Source organism: Hevea brasiliensis, chromosome 9 (genome assembly GCF_030052815.1).
Source record: "Hevea brasiliensis isolate MT/VB/25A 57/8 chromosome 9, ASM3005281v1, whole genome shotgun sequence".
Lineage (NCBI taxonomy): Eukaryota > Viridiplantae > Streptophyta > Magnoliopsida > Malpighiales > Euphorbiaceae > Hevea > Hevea brasiliensis.
Window position 1 is genome coordinate 30,801,092 of NC_079501.1, and position 24,443 is coordinate 30,825,534.

At 33.0% G+C, this 24,443-nt stretch overlaps 2 protein-coding genes across 2 annotated transcripts; both read right to left on the reverse strand.

The window, feature by feature from the left end:
* Positions 1-1,416: 1,416 nt before the first annotated feature.
* On the reverse strand, positions 1,417-18,641 carry LOC110658453 (signal peptide peptidase-like 2). Its single transcript, XM_058153683.1, has 14 exons — positions 18,485-18,641; positions 17,624-17,782; positions 17,397-17,508; positions 16,809-16,928; positions 16,397-16,548; positions 16,101-16,283; positions 15,833-15,867; positions 14,296-14,452; positions 13,364-13,417; positions 12,907-12,999; positions 12,646-12,788; positions 2,032-2,102; positions 1,830-1,913; positions 1,417-1,722 (listed from the first exon to the last, which is right to left on the reverse strand). The coding sequence occupies exons 1-14, from the start codon at positions 18,629-18,631 to the stop codon at positions 1,598-1,600; spliced, it is 1,635 nt and encodes a 544-aa protein (XP_058009666.1). The 5' UTR covers positions 18,632-18,641; the 3' UTR covers positions 1,417-1,597.
* A 2,906-nt stretch (positions 18,642-21,547) lies between these two features.
* On the reverse strand, positions 21,548-23,334 carry LOC110658454 (uncharacterized). The gene has a single exon (XM_021816072.2). It carries the CDS (start codon positions 23,332-23,334, stop codon positions 21,595-21,597), a length of 1,740 nt encoding a protein of 579 aa, XP_021671764.2. The 3' UTR covers positions 21,548-21,594.
* Between the last annotated feature and the right edge of the window lie 1,109 nt (positions 23,335-24,443).

Below are 24,443 nucleotides of genomic sequence, written 5' to 3' on the forward strand. Positions count from 1 at the left end.
CCCTTTAGCTTGGAATCCTTCAACTAGAATGATTGTGATCTTAGTTTTTTAATCTTATTACTTCTACTAAGTATGGAAGAAAAGAAGAAAAAAGGAATTCTCTTAAGAGGGAAAGATGGGTTTATCTTTTTGATCCAAACGAATATTTTTGCCCACAGAAACAAGAAACATATAAGATAAGAGCATCTTCATAGATAATATTATGAATTGGCTCCTTACTGCAGAAACATACAATATCATGAATTTATGATAGTCATCTGTTTTCTCCGATTCACAGAAAATATTACATAAGGACAAATTAAACCAAATTGATTTAAACTATTTTAACAGAGACAATTTCAAGCTCAACAAAAGGATCGACACCATCCGTAATTTCTGAATTAAAGAAAATTTCACATAATTGGCTAGCCAATATGCACAACAGTTGGCAAATGTAATGGCAAAGCTAACAACAATAGAGAGGGAGACTGATTCATAACCAATCAATGGCCCAATCTTGCCATTGATAGAAGATAATGGCTGTCATCAGCAACTCTTGCATTTCATCAACCACCTTGACCATGGAAGGAAGTAGATTTATTTAATTATTATTTATTTTTAAACTTGTAAGCAACATTTATTTATCTTAAAATGTAAGATTTACTGTTAAGGGTGTCTTCAATGTTTACAACAGACATTTTGTAAAACCTTGCTTCCCCCACTGTCTGTGTTTGAGATTAAAAACAAATTAGGACAAAAAAAGGGTTAATCTATCTCTGACAGAATGACAACATTCAAAAACATAAACTTTAACGAGTGTTAGATTTAGAGTTACTGTCCCTTTTAAACATTAATTTCCACCGGTAAAGTACAAGGAATTTTGTCCATCTTTCAAAAGATATAGAAGATGTTTTTTTTTAATTACTTATTTTTAATTTTTAACTTAAAATTTATTTTTTAACTCATAAATTAATTTAAAAATAAGTAATTTATTGTTTGATAAAATTACTTAAAAATAGTTTAATTTATCAAAATGACAAAAGAATATGTAATTGAATATTGTAGTTGTTAAAAAGAAAATGATATTAATATTTTTAAAAGTTATGAGGATAATATTAATCTTTTCCTCTGTCAAATAGTAATTTTAAAATAAATTGATAAGTTATAAGTAAAAGGTATCTTATTTATAACTTTTAACTTATTTTAAAGAGTTTAAATTATAACTAGACTAAATAGTAATCTACTTATGAGCTAAACCAAATACTATATATATATATATATATATGCAATTCTAATAAAAATATAAGAATAAATTAAATTTTAAAAATTTATTCAATCAATGTAAACAGGAAGCCTTGAACAGATTGAATGCGTACCTCATCTCCTGTTGGTGAACAATGTCAAAAAATTGCTATAAAAAAAATGGATAGAAGGGAATTTGTGGGAACAATATTGAGCACTATTATTAATTAATAGTTAGCCCAAATGCTAATAATCTAAAGGGCATGAAGATTTAATTTCATACAACATTTCCAGGTTATGCTAGCTTTGACAAGCTGGTTTAACCAGCTTCCCTGGAAATGATTGATACACTGCACAAATATACTTACAAGAAAACTTATTTTTCCACGTTCAGTTCATGAGAGTGTTCAAGATGGACATGGGGGCAGGGTCTTTCAGGTTCCCCTCGTGTCCATAAAACGTTGAGATCACCTCTTTTCTTTCCCAATGTCAGAAAGGTTCCTGCATCAACGTCGGAATTTTTGGTTTTATCAGCCAAATGTAAACATAAAAATCAAGTTATTTGGCGTTTCTAATTGTTTTTATTGCCTTTAAGCAAAAAGAATTACCAAGAGTGAATGGGACAATGTAGAGCAGTGCTGGTTGGCCATGCCCATCCATCAAGTTCAAGGCCACATATGTAATGAGAAGACCTGAAGTAGGTTTCAAAATTGAGAAGAGGGGAAAAAATACAGTCATCCATAATTTCATCCTTTTCACCTTTTATTTTATACGTAAAGAAATAAGAATAGTTAGTTTGAAACCCCATACCTAATCCATAAGCAATCATTGCCCACAAGAAGTATCCAGCTCGAAGACTCTTATTTGCCAACCAATCATACCTGCCAGGATGATCAATTCCATTTAGCATACAAAAGTTGCTGCTGGATGATAATTTACTGTCTGAAACAGCTTACCAGAGACAAAGGTGGAACAGTATGCCTCATTTTTTTTTCCACTTCTTAAAAATGGCAAGATCACAATTACATCTATTTTATGTGCAAAAGCACAAAAGGATTGCATATTTGAAATGTTATGATAAATTAACAACTTTGCATTTAACTGCCACTGCTAATATTCTGTCTTTCTTCTTTTCATGCATCTCATCGGCAATTGAAGCCTTTAAGACAACAATGGAACTATAAACAGATATTGTAACAACTGTAACACCACAGGCCCTATTTTAATAGTAACATTAGGGCTTATATAAACCCTTTACTTTTTCTTTAATGTGGATGTTACTGTTAGCAGTATGCCCTATAACATATCATTTAGTATGTATCTTGTACATGTTTTATTAATAAACGACATTTTCACTTTTCCGTTTACATAATATATTTATGTGTAATAGAAAAGGTCCATTGATATTTTGTTAGAAATTCTATTCTTAAGTTGTTAAGAATATATGTGACAGTATTTCTAGTACAAAGTATCATAAATTGGTTCACAATCGAGGATACTTCATACAGGACATGACTTATCCAGAAAGATTGTATTCATGTTTGTTCCCAATGTATTTATATGAGATATAAATAAGATGGAATGGTGAGTCTCATGCTATATAACAAATATGATAGACACTTTTGCATGATAAGTAGGCCGAACCAGTGATATTTATGACAAGCACATGGAGTTTACTCTTGTCAATGTATTGTCATAAATCATATTAGTGCATATAATCTTTAGACCTGAGATAGCACAGTTATCTTGTATATAGGTGATTTGAGTTTGATACTGCTTTCATACTTGTACTGTGTATGGATATATAGGCATGTGTTGGCTCCTACTAGTTATATATGGAGGTAGGTGTTGATCAAGATGGAATCTGTTACCCTAAGTAAATAGGGATAAAATCCTATGTTTATTTAATTGTTCTTGATGTTTCAGGTTCCTGGCCAGAATAGATAGATTTAATCAAAAAAAAGTTTCTGATGAGAAAATCTTTTTAATCAAGAACCGGAATTAAAAGAGAACATAATATTCATAACAAATGGGGTTTGATATAAACCATGACTCCAACTTGAATTGGGATTTTGTAGCAGAGAGATTCTAGTACATGGTAACATATGATTATAGGTTCATTTAAGGTAAACCTTATTACTAATTGGGTGGCTATGACATACTATGCTAGGTGTTAACCATAGTCTATGAGGTGCCTAAAATGATTTAGAGAAATCATTTATGGTAAGAAAGAGTTCTGATGATATTAAGAGTTGATATCATATCTCATTGCCAATTAGTGATGAGCCTAGTGTGTCACACACATACACAAGTAATCACCAAGTTAAATGTGATTTAATTAATTAGTTAAAGAGTTTAATTGATTAATTAAATAGGTTTGATTTGTAATTAGATTGCAAAGTCACTAGCATGGCTTGAAACAAAATCTAGGTTATTGGATGTATAGTATAAGTTAAATTTATATTTAAAGTGTTTAAATATGAATTTAATTATGAGAAATTAATTAATAGAGATTAGTTAATTAATTTATATTTGATATAAATTGATTAGAAGAAGAGAAATAATTATTTTGGATTGAGAACTCAAAATTAAGACAAAAGGGTAATTTGATCATTTCACAGAGTGACATGTGGCACCATGAGAGAGATGGTGACACATGACGCTACACATAAGCTTGCCATTTGTCTTTTAATCATGTAAGATGATCAAAGTCAAGATTAAATCTAAGTTTGACACTTGGTACAATGTGATTGGATCAATTAAACTAAGAGCCAATCAGAAGATGACATATGACAAGGGTTTTAAGTGGTGACCTAATTATATAATGTGAGGTTATGAAAGAAACAAATAATATTCTGATTTTTATCAAAGGTGCCGCCACCCTTGGAGACCTCTTCCTTTCTTTTTTTTCATCTCTCATCAATTCAAAGAGAATTGCCAACATTCTCTTGAATTAAAATTGCTAGAAATCATTTATAGTGTCCTATATATATCTGTAATCTCTCTAAAGGCAAAACCTGAATTTCTAATTGATTTAAAAGGCTTGAGAAGCTGTTCAAGGGCTGCCATTGGTGATCTTGGTATGGACAAGCTAGAGGGACAACATCTGATGTTCTAAATGCATCCCAAAGGTACCAAACACAACTACAGTACATAAAAAGATTAGTGCACATGTTCTTGAATTAATCTAGGGTTCTAATGAATTAATCTGTTAATTCTAAAATCTTAAATGGCAAACATAGATCCAAAAAATATTAAAAGTGTTTTAATATGCTGTTTAACATTGAAATCAATTAGGTAAATAATGAATCTTGCATGATGCATGAGACCCTAGAAGAAAATTTTTGAATTCAATGTTCTAAACTTATATTTTTCATGCTTCCGCTCCTTCAATTGGTATCAGAGCCACTATATTTGCCATTTAGATTATTGAATATATGATTTAATTGTGTGATTTGATCATGAGATGATTGATTCATTGCTTGTTGCAAAGAATAGGTGGCGGCATGAAGATGAACACCATTGGTGCGCATGGTTTGGTGCATCCAACCATGCGCATGGCTTTTGGGCTTGTTTGTGGGCTTGGTTTCAAGGCCCATATTAGGCCCATCACTAATTAAAGTGTTTAATTAGGAGTTTTAATCACACAATTAAATTTTGATTCAAATATGAATTTTTAAATTTGTTTGAATGTAATTCAAATATGAATTTTTAAATTTGTTTGAATCATATTCAAATATGAATTTTTAAGTTGAATATGAGATATTCAATTTAATTTAAGTATGTATGTTTTATTTAATTGTTAAATAGTGATATGCATGATAGATGATCATGGACAATAAAAGACCAATGTGATTTGATTTATTTCTTTTATATTTCTTTGGGTTGTAAATTAATTAATTTATTTTAATTTATTTTGGTGGCATATATTATAAAGGTTGTAATATTTTTTGGGTTGTAATTTCATTTATTTGGTTCTTGTAAATTCGCCTTAGTATGCCAATGATTACTATGTAATTGGATTGCAAGAAGATCAAGGAGGTCAAGAGAATTAGTGGGACCAGTGGGAGGAATTCAAGATTAAGTATTGATTATGTACTCCTTCATCAACACTTGTAATATGAATGAATAAAATGCACCTAGGAATGCCCTGATTCAATTCTTGGTGGCTCAGAATTGAATCCCTTAGAAAGTCTATGATCATACCATATTTATTGTTTATCCATGAATGCATGAGATGTATGGGATTGTATGCAAGTATATGATATATACATGCTAAATGGATAATGTGCAAAGTGAGACCATAATAGTAATTAGGACGACCACAAAATCTTCCAAATAAATGATTAAGTTAGAAATTGTATAATTAAAGTAATTATAACATGGGCCCTCCATTGAGGCAATTATTTTAAGAAATTTTAAATACTTGCATATGATGCAATTAATTTAAGAGATTTTCTTAAGAATAATTTAAGTATGAGATGTTGTAAATATGTAAATGGTTTGGTGCCCAATAATGGATGTGCCTGAGGACATTAAAATTATTTGCATATTTACTGGCTCAATGGGATCAACTTAACTAATGCAAGATAAGTCAATAATGGATGTGCCTGAGATTTTAAGCATTAGGGGCTAGTTAAAAGGATTGAACTTCACATGAGATGTGATGGGCAATGAGTTGCTCACTTATAGTTTATTGTAATTTCAATAATGGATGTGCCTGAGGATGATCAATAGGATTATAAGAATTCAATCACCCACTAGAAATCCATCCAACTAGGATTTCCGTTTTCTACTTTAAAAGTGTAGGATTCGCTAAGTTAGTGGGAGGACCAATTTGATTAAAAGACCATAATCATTTTGGTTAAATACATGATACATTTACTAATTAATCTGGTTATTTTCTGCAGTTAATTTTCTGATAATAATAAGCACACCACAACCACCACCATCCAATATCCTTATAAGCATACTTGATCGTAATAGGTTGACAGGACTTAATCTATCTGATTGGCTAAGAAATTTGAAACTTGTCCTGAACCTTGAACATATAGGATATGTTCTAGACTCAAATGTTCCTGATTCTTTACCTCCAGAGGCCACTCAAGAGGAACATGAAACTTTGAACAAGTGAAAAGAGCATGATATGAGAGCCAAGTGTTACATGCTTGCTTCTATAAGTAATGAGTTACAAAAGCAGCATGAGAACATGCAGAGTGCGAGTGAAATCCTTCTTCACCTACAAGAGTTGTATGGTGAGCACAGCAGGAATGCTAGATATGAGATATCTAGACAGCTATTCCGCATGAGGATGTCTGAAGGACAGAATGTTGGGGATCATGTCCATAAGATGATTCGGCTGATTGAGCAGCTGGAACATCTTGGCTTTAACATGGATTTCCAGCTGCAAACGGATTTGATCCTTCAGCCCCTTCCTGAGTCATTTGGGAATTTTGTGACAAATTTCCATATGACTAAGCAGGAATGCACCTTGGCTGGTTTACTCAACATGCTGGTTATTGCCCAAAGGAATATGCCGGGCTAAAGGAAAAGAGGTAGCTTTGATTGCATCTTCTTCTGATGGAAAGTCCAACAAGAAGAAGGGCAATAAGAAAAAGAAATCTCAAATTGCTGGTCCTTCCAAGAAAATAGCTAAATGGAAGGGGAAGACTAAAGCTGATGGAGGCAAAGGAAAGTGTTTTCACTGCCAGCAGGATGGGCACTGGAAAAGAAGCTGCCCAGAGTATCTTGCTTCTCTGAAGGACAAGAAAGATACATCTTCGGAAGGTATGTTCATATCTTGTTATTTAGATTCTGATGATACTCATAGTTCATCTACAGCTTGGGTTTTAGATACTGGTGCCAGTTCTTACATTTCTTATGATATGCAGGAACTAGCAAACAGTAGAAGCTTGCGTTCTCGATATGTTAGACTCCGAATTGGCAATGGCTCAACTGTTGAAATTTTAGTCATAGGATCTAAATCTTTTTACATGTCTCGATATGTTTTGTGTTTGAATAATATCTTATAAGTACCGGATGCTTTTAAGAACATCATTTCGATATCTAGTTTGACTAGAGATGGTTATGAATTTCAGTTCACAGACGATGTTTGCAATATTTATTTTGGAAATAAATATGTTGGCTCGGGTTATATGCATGATGGTCTTTATTATTTGCATAATATGATAAACACAAAATGAATGCAAATGATCTAAATGAATGCAATGCCATGATGAAAACCAACTCAAGTTCAAAATATATTTGGTACTTAAGATTAGGTCATGTTGCAGAAGATAGGATTGCAAAACTGAAGAAAATGGGGATTCTATCCTCATTGGGTTCTGAACCTACTCCAATTTGTGAATCCTACCTTCAAGGCAAAATGACCAGATCACCCTTTATTGGACAAGGGCTAAGAGCTGAAAATATTTTGGAACTAATACATAGTGATGTATGTGGCCCATTTAGAGAAATGGCTAGAGGCGGTTTTCATTATTTTATTATCTTTACTGATGATAAATCAAGGTTTGGGTATTTGTATTTGATGAAATACAAACATGAATCCTTTGAAAAGTTCAAAGAATTTAAATCTGAAGTAGAAAATCAAACAGGAAAAAGTATTAAAGCTCTTCGATCAGATCGTGGAGGTGAATACTTGAGTACTTAATTTAATGAATACTTGAAAGAGCATGGCATTGTTTCCCAGCTGACTCCTCCAGGAACACCACAGCTGAATGGTGTATCTGAAAGGAGAAATCGTACCTTATTGGATATGGTACGTAATATGATGAGCTATACTGATATGCCAATCTCCTTTTGGGGATTTGCATTAGAATCAGTTTTGCATGTTCTGAATAGGATTCCATAAAAATCAGTATCTTCCACACCTTATGAGATATGGCATGGAAGAAAACAAAGTCTTAAGCATGTTAAGATTTGGGGTTGTCCAGCTTATATCAAAAAGCTGAATACTGATAAATTGAAAACCAGGTCAGAAAATGGTCAATTTTCTAGATACCCAAAAGATAGTTTTGGATATTATTTTTATTTGCCTACATCACAAAAGGTTGTGGTAAGTAGAGATACCACATTTCTTGAACAACAGTTTGTTCAAAAAGAAGGCAAAGGAAGGCAAAGGAAGGCAAATAGAGTTAGAATTTGAGAATTCTGACCAACCAACAAATCAGATGGATATAGATCCATCTAGTCAACCTATACCTATTGATGAAACATCTACAGCTGTTCCTCGTAGATCAACCAGGGTATCTCACCCACCAGTGAGATATGGTTTCCTTAATGAAGAAGAACAAGAGTTGTCTACTCATGAAGAAGTAGAACATTGAGATGATCCACTTACCTATGAAGAAGCTATATCAGATATAGATTCGTCAAAATGGATTGATGCTATGAAATCCGAAATTGATTCCATGTATAAGAATCAAGTTTGGGATTTTGTTGACCCACTTGAAGGTATTGTACCTATAGGGAACAAATGGGTTTTCAAGAAGAAAATTGGTTCTGATGGAAAGGTAGAAACCTATAAAGCAAGGCTAGTAGCGAAAGGGTTTCGCCAAAGGCAAGGAATCAACAATGAGGAGACTTTCTCGCCTATTGCCATGCTTAAATCAATTAGAATTCTATTAGCAATAGTTGCATACTATGATTATGAGATTTGACAGATGGATGTCAAAACAGCTTTTCTCAATGGATACATTGAAGAAAACATTTTCATGGAACAATCTAGAGGTTTTGAATCCCAAGATGGTTCCAAGGTATGCAAGCTAAAGTGCTCCATTTATAGGTTGAAACTTCGAGGAGTTGGAACATCCGTTTTGATGAAGCCATTAAGTCATTTGGTTTTATCAAAAATGAGGATGAGCCATGTGTATATAAGAAGGTTAGTGATAGTGCTATCACTTTCCTTGTCTTATATGTGGATGATATTCTGTTGATAGGTAATGACACAGGTATGTTGACAACTGTAAAGGTATGGTTGTCAAATACATTCTCCATGAAAGACTTAGGGGAGACAACCTATATTCTTGGAATTCGCATCTATAGAGATAGAGCAAAAAGAATAATTGATTTATCCCAAAGTCTATACTTGGAAAAGGTGTTAAAGAGGTTTAACATCCTTGATTCCAAGAGAAGATTGTTACCAGTGAGACATGGTATCCACCTTTCTAAAGAGATGTCTCTAAAGACACCTGAAGAAAGAGATAAAATAGCCAGGATTCCATATGCTTCGGCTATTGGAAGTTTGATGTATGCAATGTTGTGTACTAGGCCGGATATCGCATATGCTGTTAGTTTGACTAGCATGTATCAATCCAATCCAGGTTTGGAACACTGGATAGCTGTCAAGAATATCTTTAAGTACTTGAAAAGAACTAATGATTTATTCTTGATATATGGAGGTGGTGACTTGCAATTGGATGATTATACTGATTCTGATTTCCAATTAGATATCGATGATAGAAAGTCTACCTCTGGGTATGTATTCATTTGTAATGGAGGTACAGTCAATTGGAAGAGTTCCAAACAGAGTACGACTACAGATTCCACTACCGAGGCTGAGTATATTGCTGCATCAGATACTGCAAAGGAAGCTGTTTGGATAAAGAAGTTCGTGACAGAACTTGCAGTAGTTCCTTCCATTGAGTTAGCAGTTCCACTTCACTGTGACAACAATGGAGCAGTCATACAGGCTAAGGAATCTCGGTCTCACCAGAAATCCAAACACATAGAAAGGCGCTACCATATTATCAGAGAAACAGTTGGGCGAGGCAATGTAGCCATGCAGAAAATAACATCAGCTGAAAATCCAGCTGATCCATTTACTAAGCCTATGTCACAAGTTCAGTTAGACCGACATCTTGAGAAGATGGGTCTAAGATATTGTAATGAATGGCTCTAGTGCTAGTGGGAGATTGTTAGTAGTATGTCCTAGAGCATATCATTTAGTATGTATCTTGTACATATTTTATTAATAAAAAGCACTTTCACTTTTCCATTTACATAATATATTTATGTGTAATAGAAAAGGTCCATTGATATTTTGTTAGAAATTTTATTCTTAAGTTATTAAGAATATGTGTGACAGTATTTCTAGCACAAAGTATCATAAATTGGTTCACAATCGAGGATACTTCACACAGGACATGACTTATCCAGAAAGATTGTATTCATGTTTGTTCCCAATGTATTTATATGAGATATAAATAAGAAGGAATGGTTAGTCTCATGCCATATAACAAACATGATAGGCACTTTCACATGATAAATAGGCCGAACCAGCGACATTTATGACAAGCACATGAAGTTTACACTTGTTAATGTATTGTCATAAATCATATCAGTGCATATAATCTTTAGACCTGAGATAGCACAGTTATCTTGTATATAGGTGGTTTGAGTTTGATATTGCTTTCATACTTGTACTGTGTATGGGTATATGGGCATGTGTTAGCTCCTACTAATTATATATGGAGGTAGGTGTTGATCAAGATGGAATCTGTTACCCTAAGTAAATAGGGATAAAATCCTATGTTTATTTAATTGTTCTTGATGTTTCAAGTTCCTGGCCAGGACAGATAAATTTAATCAGAAAAGAGTTTCTGATGAGAAAATCTTTTTAATCAAGAACTGGAATTAAAAGAGAACATAATATTCATAGCAAATGGGGTTTGACATAAATCATGACTCCAACTTGAATTGGGATTTTGTAACAGAGAGATTCTAGTACATGGTAACATATGATTATAGGTTCATTTAAGGTAAACCTTATTACTAATTGGGTGGCTATGGCATACTATGCTAGGTGTTAACCATAGTTTATGAGGTGCCTAAAATGATTTAGAGAAATCATTTATGGTAAGAAAGAGTTCTGATGATATTAAGAGTTGATATCATATCTCATTGCCAATTAGTAATTAGCCTAGTGAGTCACACACATACACAAGTAATCACCAAGTTAAATGTGATTTAATTAATTAGTTAAAGAGTTTAATTGATTAATTAAATAGGTTTGGTTTGCAATTAGATTGCAAAGTCCCTAGCATGGTTTGAAGCCAAATCTAGGTTATTGGATGTATAGTATAAGTTAAATTTATATTTAAAGTGTTTAAATATGAATTTAATTATAAGAAATTAATTAATAGAGATTAATTAATTAATTTATATTTGATATAAATTGATTAGAAGAAGAGAAATAATTATTTTGGGTTGAGAACTCAAAATTAAGACACAAGGGCAATTTGGTCATTTCACAGGGTGACATGTGTCACCATGACATGGCACTACATATAAGCTTGCCATTTGTCTTTTAATCATGTAAGATGATTAAAGTCAAGATTAAATCTAAGTTTGAGACTTGGTACAATGTGATTGGGTCAATTAAACTAAGAGCCAATCAGAAGATAACATGTGGCAAGGGTTTTAAGTGGTGACCTAATTATATAATGTGAGGTTATGAAAGAAACAAATAATATTCTGATTTTTATCAAAGGTGCCGCCACCCTTGGAGACCTCTTCCTCTCTTTTTCTTCATCTCTCATCAATTCAAAGAGAATTGTCAACATTCTCTTGAATTAAAATTGCTAGAAATCATTTATAGTGTCCTATATACATCTGTAATCTCTCTAAAGGCAAAACCTGAATTTCTAATTGATTGGAAAGGCTTGAGAAGCTGTTCAAGGGGCTGCCATTGGTGATCTTGGTGTGGACAAGCTAAAGAAACAACATCTGGTGTTCTAAATGCATCCCAAAGGTACCAAACACAACTACAGTGCATCAAAATGTTAGTGCACATGTTCTTAAATTAATCTAGGATTCTAATTAATTAATCTGTTAATTCTAAAATATTAAATGGCAAATGTAGATCCAAAAACATATTAAAAGTGTTTTAATATGCTGTTTAACATTGAAATCAATTAGGTAAATAATGAATCTTGCATGATGCATGAGATCCTAGAAGAAAATTGTTGAATTTCTAAACTTATAATTTTTCATGCTTCCGCTCCTTTAGTTACAACCACAGCACTATAGCATTTTCCAAAATGTACTTTATTGTAGTTTGTAGGCATATTTTACCTTCATGAATGCGAGTAAAGCCAATTAATAAACACTAAGCAAAATACCGAATGTACCGCCTACATCACTTCTAAGAAAACTGAAAAGCAGTTCTCTGGGAAAACAATTTGTTGATTACAGGAACTTAAAGTAGCTATTTTAATATATTCTGTGAGAAAGAAAAAAGAAAAACAAGGAGAAACATAAGATGCTTAGCAAAGTTCATGCTTGCAATTATAAAGCCCAGTGAGGAAAACATATCAGGACAAGGAGAAAAAAGAGAATGGAAGAACTAGCTGAGGTGAAGAAATCTTAGCACATAAAGGAAAAACATTAAGTATAAATGCTAACCTAAGTGAGAATGCTATCACCAATCCAGGTAGAAGGATGTCGCCAAATCCTATAATGCTGTAACCACCCCAGGGATCAAACATTCGTGGGATCTTTAACAGCATAGGAATACCATCCTCTCCACTTCTATCACCACGAGCCACCTATTGGAAAAAGATACAACCAATCAGAGTTGTTCTTTGGCATTTGAATGGTCCAATACTTTGAAGTCAAAACAAAAAATTACTCATGATAGATGGTAATATTAGCAGGATTACTTACCACAATCATGACACTTTCATGGAACAACTTCTTAGAAACAAACACCCAGAAGATGTCATACAAGAATGCACAACTGAGAAGAACTGTTCCCACCTGATTTAGAAATAACTCAGAATCATTAAAGAAGCTCCATTTTAACATAGATCTTCAGTTTAGAATGAAATCCATTGCATGCTAATACAGGTGCCAAAAAAAAAAAATGTTAATAGAAAAAGGGATTTATCATTTAAGTATAAATGCATTGCATGCTCAAATTGAATGCATAACATTCACAACAAACTACATGCATTGAAGTAATGCTATTATCTTTTTCTTTGTTTTCGATAACAAACAATGTCCAATTCCATAATAGCTACTGTTCATCATGAACATATTTGCTACTAGTAATTTCACCATTGAATATATATTAATTAAAGAATACGAGGAATGTGCACCCAGACAACTAGCAATATGTTACCTTGAGGTTAGGTACATGGACAATTTGCAGAACAGTGACTATCAGTGCAATTCCCTGATTGAAAAACAAATAAGAGGAAAAAAAGATTGTTACTGAATTGCTTAATATCAGTCTTACATGATCACCTATAAAAATGAAACAGAAGAAATATTGCAAAAGGCCCTATACCTCTTCATATCTATTCAAATTTGTGGCTACTAATGCAGCTTTGCAAAATATAGAAACCAAGATAACTAACACATCAAAAAGAAAGAAGGGATTCAATGTAAAAATTCTCTCATCACTAATGCCCAGTATAATTTGTGAAATCTCTAATAATCAGAGCTACAGTGGAATGAAAAAGTTTTATTTATGTCTACCATCAACAAAGATTTAAGTGAATTCATCACTCAATAAGACATTAACCTGTACATTCACTGTAACAATTTAGTTCTCAGAATTATAATTTTAAAGCAAAAGTGAGAGAGAGAAAGTATGAAGGAGGGCAATTAAAATTTCGAAAAGCAGAAAACAACCCAAATTTTCTGCTCAGGTAAAAGAAAGTGACAACATGATGATCATTTAACTGTCCGCAAAGGTCCAACCCCTTCTTCCTTTTCAATAGATTTTTCATTCAGTTAATACACACACACACACACACACACACACATATGATGTGTCGAAAGAGTTTGGTTGGTCTCCACATGAAGTCCAAAACATCAAGCTCTCATATTTATCAAGGATAATGCTGAAGTTATTAAGCAGTTCATATCACAAGCTGGCTTATCTTTAACCTTTTTGAAATGGAAAGAAATCCAACAATAATGAGAATAGAACATTTTGAGCATGCATTTATGTGCTGGAAGGGGTGGGGGGAGGACTTAAATATGATGAGTGGAATCTTAGACAAAATGTGTATAATCAGGTGGCATGATGAGGAAATATATCCTTACTAATATATCTTGGCCTATCCAGGCAAAGGAGACATTGCGATAGACGGCCCAAACAACAGCAAATGCTATGCAGAATGGTGAAACAGCCAATGTTAGGTATGAAAGAGGTCCAAAGAAGGGTATTTTAATGTATGACTGTCCTGCATGCATGAACCACCTGTGCAAATTAACACTGAAACTTTAGTTTCCAGCACCAAGAATACCAATTTCCTTGACTAAAGGCTATAGAACTGACATCCTTTATTTACGCAATCTAACAGACAAGCATAGAATGATAGAAGCATAGACATAAAAGCTAGTTTATTATTCTTCACCAATATCATATATAGATGTATTATCATCTTGCTTCAACTTTTTAAACTCTCTTAATACCAAATAAAAATTCCTTCACCACGCAATGTTTCATGGTAGATGTCCACTTTAAAGGGGTAATATATAAGATTTCACATATTTACCAAGTCATCATTTCAATAACATTGTAAATGAATAGCAGGAAAATGGCGTAGTGGAAGTCAGCTATCACATTGCCAAATCAGATGATGACCTAGGTAAGCCCAATTAACTCATTGCCTAATCATACTTTTCCTATGATCACTCACCCTGCATTGTAATAATTCTTTTCAGCACCCATATCATATTAGCATTTTTAGCAGCCATTCACACAGCAACTACCATCTTAGGGTAACTGCCATACAAAAATAAGTTATCGATGGTGATAATTACATAAAATCTCCCAAACTACACCTTCAAAAACTTCATTATTTCATATATTATCCTTTCATTGGTTTATTTAACTGCTTTATTTTACACAATATGATTTACAACTCAATCATATCAGATTCTCTTCAAAGTGAATATTTTTCTCTTTGCATATGTATGCTATGCTTTTAGACTAAATCAACTGCTGTCTGCATCACTACTACAATCTTTTTAGGGCTTATGATGGTCAATCACATGAAAAAAAAAAAAGAAAAAAAACAACTTGCAATAAGATAACCAAGGAAAGATACTGGTTCTCACTAAGCCAAGTCAAATACATCTTTATGTAACATCTATACTTCAAATTAAAAGGAAATTGGACTCAAAAATCAAAATTCACACTAAAATCTCAGAATTATCAGAGCCACATTCGGTCTCACAATAGATTACAACAAGTACCTGACATTAGGAAGATTGAAAGTATTTAAATATGTATAAAATTAGCAAAAGAATAATTTCTACATCCATAGCAAAAGCACACCATAAGCATTTTCATGAAAATAACTGCATCCATTAGAAAGCAAGTTAATGAACCTCCAACCAAGCCACCCAAGCAAAGATACAATAATAATTGCAAACAACTCACAAGCAGACCTGTGACCTCTATGGAGATTAATAATAAACCTTAACCGCTAAAACCATATCATAATGACCAATAAGCTTTAACTTAGTTGAACTAGAGCAGTCTCTAGGGCTGTAAGATCTCGAGTTCGAGTCTTAGTCGGAGACAAATGAACCCAAAAAGAGACACATCAGTATGAGAGATTGAGAATTATACCTTGATAATAAAGCAACTAGGCAGGTTTGCAAGCCCTGCAAAACCATAAAACTAGAGTAAATTAACTCTAATGAAAGAGAATAAATATAGATGGACAAATTACCAACGACCCAGTAAATTTATATGCCAAGTAATTTGATATAATTTGCATGACAATTAAAAAATATGCCTGCAATAATGACACTGAGAATACATATAAATGATTAAGTATCCATGCGTTATTCCATACATGTGGAATAATTGCAGAGTGGAAAGGAAAGACTCTTACCTCAATCCCACCAATACAGAAAAGAACCACCAAAAGCTCAACAAACCAGTATGACATAAGTTTGTAAAGCATGACCAAGAAGCATGAAGCAACAACAACAAACAGGACGGCTGATGTGGTGTTGATGTCTACAACACTACTAACACCTACAACCTTGTCATTTGGAATTTCATCTACTGCATCCTATATGAAGAAAACGGCCTTTTAATCAGCAAATATAAGTCATAAAAAGAATGCCACTACGGGAAAGAAAGTATTAAGTTGATCCTATAGTGCAAAAGTAAGCCAAAGATCACCTTCAATAGCTTGTCATGTTCAATAGCTACTTCTCTGGCACTCCATGCAGACCAGTAAGATGCACACAAGATGGTAACAACCGCCATCAGCCACAAAAATACTTCGGCTATATCAACTAGCGGCCGCTTTGGAGAGTATAGCTGCACAGACACTGGCAACAAAGAAATTTTAAGTGGATTTATGGTAAAAAGGAAGCATGGGATAAAATTATATTGGACTTAAAGAAAAATGTTACCAAATGGATAATTATGTTATAAAAATGTGTGAGCCAGAAGAGAGGCAGTGACTTAGACTGGAAGAATCTTATAAGTGGAATGAATTATTAACATCTATAGCAACTTTTGTCTTAATTTTGACTCAAAGACAATTTACATTTTCTCCTCCATTTATATGGAATGTGGAAAAGCTTACCTGATGAACTATTCAATAGCATTTTTTCCAAGCTTGCACCAGCATCTTGTGGCAGCATAACAGCAGGTATTTTTATGTCAAGATCAGTTTCATCAGGCTCACAAACCATCTTGTAAAGTTCTACATGAGAAATAGCAGGTTTCTCACAAAATGAGTCACAATGGCAAATATTGAAAGTAAAATATTTATGCTGTTATGATCATGTATTTATATATTAAAATCAAAGGTAAAGGTTAGTTCCCCATTTAAGGCCATGTTCAAACATAGGCCTTTGGAGTCACTGGTGAAGAAGAATAATTTCAAGGAGAAAAAAAGAGCCAAAGGCAGACTGAAAACAGTGCAGTTCAAAGACAAGACAAAAGGATTTGATTTCTAAACATCAGAAGAATTGGATAAAATAGAGCAAAAGTACTTATCTAGCCAATTCCAACTAGTTGAACCTTATGACTATCTCAGTTGATTGATGGGGTTAATCATTAAAAGTTCATTTTTCTACGATAGTAAAATAGAACATCATCCTTGTCTGCTGAAGTTGCCTCTACTACTTAAGCACATGCATCAACTAACAATAGTAAATATACTATTTACCTTTTTGGTTATTTATTATAAGGACAGCAGAAGCACCAGCAGCTTCTGCATTATTTGCTTTGGCTGTGAATTTGCACTTGCCTCGATCAACCATAATGATATCCCTATCAAGCTAAAACATTCAAATATACTGGCTTTAGCGAACATCTATGGCACATTCCTGAAGATAACGAACATTACAACTATTTAGAAATTAGAACATATTAATCATAAAAAAAAAAAAAAACCTTCCTCTTGGGAGGACTGCAACAATCTCGAGGATCTGAAAGAGTGAGGCGAGTTTGATTTGCATTTTTCTCCTTTGATACAATGGTGGTGCCAAATCTAGCACCCACGCCAACAAATTCAGCATCCTCTATTCCATTGACCCAAGTTTGAACTTTTACCTAACAAAGCAGCACCAAAATTAATGGGTAAATTATACCGACATAAACCGACATAAACCCACACAAAGTACAATTCCAATGCGAAATAAGTTCCACCAGAATCTAATCAATGCAACTTTCCTACAAAGTACGAAGCTTTGGCTTGGAAATGAAACATAATATAAGCATTCTATGAAGAAATACCATCAAATGCAATTCCTGATTACAGCTCATAAAGTATGCACATTTAGTAGTATAATTTGAAACCTAAAAGTGAACCAGGATGAGAGAAATGGAGCAGTTCAATTATGACCCGAAAAATAAACAATTTTATATAGTTTCTTAACTTTACTTTGGAACTTTCCAAAGCTAAGTAAAGCAAAGGAATTGATCGGTTGATAAGTTGCCGACGAATTTTTAAAAAAATTGAGAAATTCTAATCATTTGGGAAAGAAAAAGAAAAAGGAAAGAGGAAACTTAGAAACTCCACTTTTGAGAGATCACATTACTAGTTCCAAATTACACAAAAATGTTAGAAGAAGAAGAAGACAGATAATCAAGTTAAAATAGTTAACTAACACCATTTACAATTTTTGCCTGCTACTTGACCGTACAAAAATAGACAAAACCAAGATTCAACCAACCAACAGACAAATTAAGCAAGACCCAGTTGAGAAATCATAAAACCAAGAACTTGGAGAAAAAGCAGCATTCAAGCTGTACCAAGACGAAGTCATTCTCGCAACCAGGCTTTTTGGGAGCTGAATCATCGTCATGCACTATGTCCCCAGCTGTAACAGAAGACGGGTAACAGAACAACGAAATCACAGCTGAAACAGATATTACTAAGCAGAGTTTCTTCAAATCCATGGATTCCACCCTCTGTGCAAAACAGAACTTAAAGCAGAGAGAGAAAGATAGAGTCGAGAGAGGGAGAGAGGCTTCTCGTCTAGTTTTCTTTTTTCTTTTTTTTAATATAATAAATAATTTACAAAGAAAAGTAAGAAAATGAATTTTTCAACTTTTATTTAAAAACTAAAACAAGAAGAAGAAAACTAATCATCAATTCAATGGATCTGACTGTTGCTTCCGCTTCAAATGAAAAATGACACAAGTTGACAAGTGACGTCTACCAATAACAATATAGAAGACGACGACGTTTTCAATATTATTTCTATAATGATTAATCAATATTATCATTGCTTCGGCCGGCTGTTAATCTCCACTGTCCGTACGCCCCGACAGTTAAAAACCGCGGGAATCCTTGTTTTTTATTATTATTATTATTTTCGAGACGGTAAATTTTTAAATTGTAAATTAAATTAATATATATATATATATATATATACCATCATCACATCATTTATTTATTCATTTATAATAATTTTTAAATTAATGAATTAAAAAAATAAATTAAAAAAAATTAATTTTTATTTTAATATTTATAAATTAATTAGAATAAATATTTTATTATATTATTTTTATTTAATATTTATTTTAATTATTTTAATAATAAATATATTTATAAATTACTTTTTATCAAATACAACAATTATTTATTTATAAGTCTATAAACACTTTAATAAAATATATAATTAATTAAAATTTTAAATATTTATAAACTCAAATTTATAAATTAAACTCTCTATATAAGTTTGTAAATTAATTTTGACAAATAAATATGATTAAAAATGGAATATTAACTTATTCGAGAACTTTAGAAATATATATTTGTTGGATTCTCAAAAAATCATATATAATCAATATTTTCATAATTCTATGCACTAATATACTGAATATATATTTGACCTTTTATACCCATAAAGATTTTTTTTTTTGGAAAATAATCAAGTATCATTTTCCCAAAGTTTCAAATTATGGTCTATTAATATTTTAGTAAAATAATATTATAAATCAATGATTAATAAAATGATATTTCTAATTTATTTAAAGAGAGTTGATTAGCTATTAATGCAATAATAATACAATACAAGTGGGCAGAGGTGTGTTTGATGTCTGCAAATTGATTAATTTTAGCTAAAGGGGGCTGGACACGACACACCAGAGAGGGTCATCATGTTGTTTGTTGTTCTACCAAAGCATGTGGCAACGACTCTCATGCAAATTTTGGATTAAAAAATTTGATAAATCAATGTGTAAATTACAAACTTTTTATTGGGCAATATTGGAAATTAGACTAGACTAATGGGTCCACTATTTTGAATTAAAAAAAAAAAAAGATAAGTCTGTATTTTCAATTCAAAGTCAAATAAATTTAAAATTAAATTTTTAATCAAATAAGACTATATTTTTTATGTAAGACCCAATAAATTATCATTTAATAAAATATAATTTTTAATTTATTGTTTTTAATTAAAATAATTTTTTTAAAAAAATAAAAATTATTTAATATTAAAATTATTATTTTTTAATATTTTATTATTAAAAATTAAAAATAATAATATATATATATATATTTTTTACCAAAAATAGGTCTATCCACCTTAGTTAGAAAGTATAAAAACTTATTTGGCCAAAACTTAATTAAAATACAGAAACCTATTTGATCTTTTCCACTTTGGATGCATCCAATTAGACTTGTAATTTTTTTTTTTTTTTTTTTTTTTACATGGAATTGTGTTTAAAGGATGTTGTGAAGTCCTAAACACATCTCTTTTATTATAAAATTGTCTTCAATTGATACTCAAACTCGAGCTTCATATATAGTTATGGATAGGGGTGTGCAGTCTTCGGTTAAAATTGAAAAATCGAACCGAACCGATTAATTCGGTTCAATCGGTTTGGTTTTAAAATTTAATCGGTTCGGTTCGGTTCGGTTTATAATTTTGATAATTTCGGTTAATCGGTTCGGTTCGGTTATTTTCATAAAAAAATCAAAAAAACCGAACCGAACCGAAATTATTAATATATATAGGAAATCAAAAAAATCGAATCAAATTGAATCGAACCGAATCGAACCGAACCGAAATCAAAGAAAACCGAACTGAACCTTAAGATTTTTTAGTTTTGATTTCTAATTTTTTCTGTTTTTATTATTTAGATTTAATGTTAAAAAAATGAAATTTTATAAATTTCGGTTTGATCGGTTTAAAACCGAACCGAACCGATATTTATCGGTTTAATTCGGTTCGGTTTTCTCTTATCAATCGGTTCGGTTCGGTTTTAAAAATTTTTGATTTTTGGTTTTCGGTTTTATTGGTTCGGTTCGGTTCGGAACCGAACCGACCGATTGCACACCCCTAGTTATGGAGACGACTTCAGTATATCTAAGCTCATCGGTACATCTTCATATATTTTAGTGATTTCTTCATTAATAGTAGAATAAACATTTGTGAGTGGAGAGGAATAAAATAAACTGCAGATCTTCAAATTTCAAAACAACAATGGCTATGGTTCATGATTCCTTTCACATTAAGAAAGTTGTATGAGCACTGAAATTTTGTCTCTGAATGATCAAATCCAAAATAAAAAGTGAACAAAATTCCCACTAACTTGACTTCTGTAACATAGCTGAAGCATCTAAGCTGCCTTTTCTAGGGGAAATTTTCTTTTAGGAAAGAGAATTTTCTTAAGTATATTTTGAAGTATCAATTCTGTTTCTTATTTAATTTGTAGTGGACTTAACAAGGTGTTACAGAGGCCAACACGTGAAGAAGAAAAAGAAAAAGAAAAACAACAGAGGCCAACACGTGAAGAAGAAAAAGAAAAACAACAGACATTTTGAAACTTCAGATACCCTATTGTGGAAGAAAGCAACTTGCCAACTTGAATGAATTAGTCTCTTATCCATTTCTAAATGTGTACATACCTAGCTACTTTGGGAATCTACAACTGTCTTGATATGTCATTAGTCTGCCCTCAGCTCTATAATTTGGATTGCTATGGAAGTTATTGGCAATGTAAGTTTCTGGTGAAGAGTAGCCTCCCTCAGAATACCTAACAGCTCCTCCATTCATCGTCAAACCCAGTGTGTTATTGTTCTCTCTGGGTGGATTTTCCGAGTCAAATTGAGTTGGAATGCTAAAGCCACCACTTACAGCCTGCAGAGGAACCGTAAATCCACTTCCCACAATTGAACTTGTGGTATCGTTCTGGTTGAACCAACCAATATCTCTAGAACTCATTTGACCATAGTATCTACTTTCTTCTGGTTGCATGCCTTGAAAGTATCCAAGATGACTAGTTGAACTCATTATTAGATTTGATCTTTCTGAATTAATGCCTATTTGATTCTGGACAATTCTTGGTTGCATATAGCTAAATGAAGAAGTATCAGGCCTATGATTTAAAATAGGGGCCTTCGTTAGCACACTTGGTATTGTTAAGTACATTGATGAAGCTACCTGATTGAAGGAATCAGATGAAAAATTTGGCTCCACATAGAATCCTGATCTTTCTCCTTTGTCCCTCTCAGCTGAGGCAATGGATTCAATAGCTTGATTGTAATCAACTTGGTTGTTAGGTACTTGACGGTGATTATTAGAATTAGCAGCTTTTTTTCCTTTTGCATTCTTCACTGGGGATCTGCTATTGCATTTCTGTGCCCTTAAGGCCAACACAATGCTCTTCTGCTGTTGCACTTGCTCATTCTGGTCTGAGGTGCCGGACTTGGATTTGGACTTTTCAGAGAAAGCCACTCTCGCTTCTCCATTCTCGTCAGATGGTGTCGCAAGCACAATTTCTTGGCTATAGTCAACTTGATCTTCAAGTGCTGGAGTAAAATTATTAGAATCAGCTGATTTCTTCTTGTTACCAAATCTCTCAAAAGATATACCATTGGAATTTCTGGTTCCAGGACAAGATCGGGCCCTTTTTTGACGCTGCAGTTGAGCCTTTTCCTTGGAGTTCTTTTGAGACATCACTCCAGGGTTGTCCTCCAAGTTGGTCAAGTCCTGCAAGTGCGCATTTTCCTCAAACTTGCTTTGGTGATTTCCTTGGCCACACTCGTCAAAGAAGCTTGGATGTTGAACTTGGATGTCCTTCCCTAAGATGTTCTGGCACTGGACTTGTGCATTGTCCTTAAGATTGTTCTGATGCTGCAATTGGGTTTTGATTTCTTCACTTTCTGACTCAGAAGCTTTCTCCTCTGCCATTAATTTCTCCATTTCTTCCCTCATCCATGATAACAAATTCTTTCTGGTCACTTTAAGTTCTTCCAACAAAGAGTTCATGTAGTTATTGAGATCATCCAAAGCAGCACCCCCATTGGCAGTAGTTTTACTCTTCTTTTGAGGGACTTTTTTTCTACTACGAGATCCCCTTTTCTTTTCATTATCTTCATTATCCTTTTTACTTGTTCTTTCTTTCCCTTTTTCAGCTTTCCCAATTTCAAATTGACCTGAAATGCAAGGCTCATTGTTGCCCTTCTGCTGAAATCTACTAGCCTTACTAGTTTCATCTTTACCAACAGGAACCATGCAGGAGACTAGTGTGCTCTTACTGCAAGCTGGCTCACCACCTAAACTTGATTTACAATCATCTGTTGAAGAATCAAAATCACTGTTTCCCCTCCTAAACTCCCAGAGCCGCTGGAATTTCAGTTCCTCTCCCATTTTAGAGTTGGCAGACAAATACAAGAAATGACTAAATTCCCCTGGAGAATCAAAGCATAGATATTGGCCCACTTAATAGAAGGTCTGAAATATATGTTTATTCTTATTTCAGTTTTCAGAGCAAAGAATAATCAAGTACAAGGTGAAAAATTTTTTTTCCTAGACTTTTTAATTTGATTTATAATGAAATTTATCTAAAAAATATCGTCTAGTTTCTACAAGATTAAATAACTATCAAAATTTAGAATTCGCCTAGGTTAATTCAGTGATTTAAGTAGTAAAAATATCACTTACCTTATGCTTATTAAAAAAAATTATTTCAGAACCCATTTTTGTGATACAGGTCCCACGCAGTAAATAATGAATAGCCATAGTCCTGACCATTCAAAAGCTTTTTAATGAGAAAAGAAAACCAAAAAAAGGGACGCACTTTCATAACAAACCAGTTGATGCTACTTGCTCCACAAGGCTCGTTCACGCGGGTGATTTGCCCATTGCTCAAGTGCTAAATGGACGTCCGTACACCTAGATAAAGAATGGGAGATCTCCCTCTCCCTGACAAAATTCCCAGATATTCGCATGAGCAGTTAGAATCTTAGTGCAAAGAAAACTCCTAGACCAACAAGGACTCTGACAACAGATAAAGGAGATATGGAAGACCATCTTCTATCACAGCTCATACTCTTAATATTAGCGGGGACTAACTAATGCATATACATATATATATATGGAGACTATTAGATATACACAATCTAATATTATTTTCTCATTCTCTATTTTTATTCTCCAGTTCTGACATTAGAGTGATAACCCACCCCATATTTTTTATTGTTTTACGGATCATACCGTGGAGATACCTCAGGAAGTATCACTACTTTTTGATACATTATCAAACACTTTCTTTAATAAATGGCTCAAAAGAAAAGCAAAAACTTCGCACCAGAGAAATTGGAAACAGCTGCTAAGTGGCCTTAAATATCAAGCAGGGTAATCTCATAAGGCCGGAAAATATACTCATAAAAGCTCAAAAAAGGGGGCCAAAATCCTAATACGTGCTGCGCATAAATTCCATAAAAAAGAACTAGGTTCAAAGTCATCAACTTTTTTTC